This window comes from Limulus polyphemus, unplaced genomic scaffold (assembly GCF_000517525.1).
Source record: "Limulus polyphemus unplaced genomic scaffold, Limulus_polyphemus-2.1.2 Scaffold7795, whole genome shotgun sequence".
NCBI lineage: Eukaryota > Metazoa > Arthropoda > Merostomata > Xiphosura > Limulidae > Limulus > Limulus polyphemus.
This window is the reverse complement of record NW_013673405.1, coordinates 13,485-15,091: the sequence shown is the minus strand read 5'-3', so window position 1 is coordinate 15,091 and position 1,607 is coordinate 13,485. Positions and strand designations below refer to the sequence as shown.

General features: G+C 33.5%; 1 protein-coding gene across 1 annotated transcript in view; it reads right to left on the bottom strand.

Moving 5' to 3' along the window:
- The window catches only part of LOC106474871, a gene marked incomplete at its 5' end in the record, with an annotated part of 29,792 nt that overhangs the window by 15,668 nt on the left and 12,517 nt on the right, over positions 1 to 1,607 (bottom strand). The window contains 2 exons of the mRNA XM_013935568.2: positions 392 to 453; positions 866 to 1,227. Coding sequence (XP_013791022.2) covers positions 392 to 453; positions 866 to 1,227 — 424 coding nt within the window. The remainder of the gene's footprint in view (positions 1 to 391; positions 454 to 865; positions 1,228 to 1,607) is intronic.

Here is a 1,607-nt window from a genome sequence, read left to right as displayed (position 1 = left end):
ATCAACTATAAGCACTCTTTTTTTTAAGAAGAAAAAAAAATAGAGAGCAAAATAAATTAAGATTATGTTTCAAATATTTTCCGATCTACCTCAATCATGCTAATATGTAAAGAAATTAAGTTACATTTTAAAATATAGTACAAAGTAATTATTACTGACAAAACTGACATCAATATTCTCAAGTCACATTTGTGTTAATGTAAAAAATAAGGCTTGGTTGAATGACAAACATTTTATATAAACAAGAAAACTTTCAATTATATACATATTTTTATACGATGTAAAAAAGCGTTCGTTGCTAAAGTTAGTAACAATATTAGTCACCATACATTAGTTTCGGTTACTGGTAATCATTTTACTTATTTAAATAAGAATGTTATCAAACACTCACGTGTCCATTATAAAAAATCTTCCGTTCTCCTCCACCCAGCCTAAAATAGCATCAGTTGCTTCCTAAATGCAAGTATATGTGAAAAGACATTATTTTATTCAGCAAGTCAGTGTGCTCAAAACCATCACAAACGTTTTAGCAACATTCACACAGAATATTGGCTGCAGAAAAACAAAACTTGCACCAAGTTTACGAAAGGAGTTTTATTTGAGTTACTAAAATTAACCATAAAACTTTGACAACAGCCGTTCACAACATTCTAAACTATGTAAATACTGAAAGTTTACAGAGTTATAAACACAACTTTTTCCTTTGATTATCTTTAAAGAATATAGGATCACGTACTGCTTACGAATTAATGTGCTAAGTAACTAAACTTCTTAGTATTTTAAGATGAAGTATAACACTATTTCAAAGTGTGGGGATTACAATTGTTACGTTATCAAATATTAAAGACTAAAAAAAAAGACACACCATTTTTTTATCTTTTGAGAAGGCAATTCCAGTCCACTTGTTGTGATTCTTTGTACTAATAGTAAAGGTTATCTCATCAGACTTGTCGACGTATTTCCACACTGCCCTGTAGTCACATCCGTAACCCTTACAGTCTGTTGGAGACTTCCACTCACCCATACATTGAACCATGTCTTCTTCTTTTGGCTTACTTTTAGGTTCAGGTTTAGAACTCTCATCGGGCTTACTGTTAGGTTCAGGTTTAGAACTCTCATCGGGCTTACTGTTAGGTTCAGGTTTAGAACTCTCATCAGGCTTACTGTTAGGTTCAGGTTCGCTGCTTGGTTCAGGTTCTGTTTTTGCCTCCTCGTTTTGATTTAAAACTGAAACAGTTTTAATACCAGACTTTTACATCTCTCTTTCCACTTACAAATAACAAAAAGTCTGATTAAACTAAGCTGAATGGACAGCAACTGCCTGTTGTAGAAACACGAGTATAGAGGACGATGTTTCGAAAGTCTTCTGCCTTTTGTCTTCAGGTCTGTGTGTGTATATGGTGCTGTCTGTCTTTAAAGTATTCTGGTGGATTGTGGAAAACGTGTAATGATTGGTTGGCTTATCCCCGTTTCTGATTGGTGGAGAGACTTCCTGTAGTTTCAGTCAGTGATAGCCACAGGTTACTTAACTCTAATCTCTGTTTAGAGAAGGTTTTATTGTGTTAATGACCTGAAGACAAAGACTTTCAAAACGTAATCCTCTACAT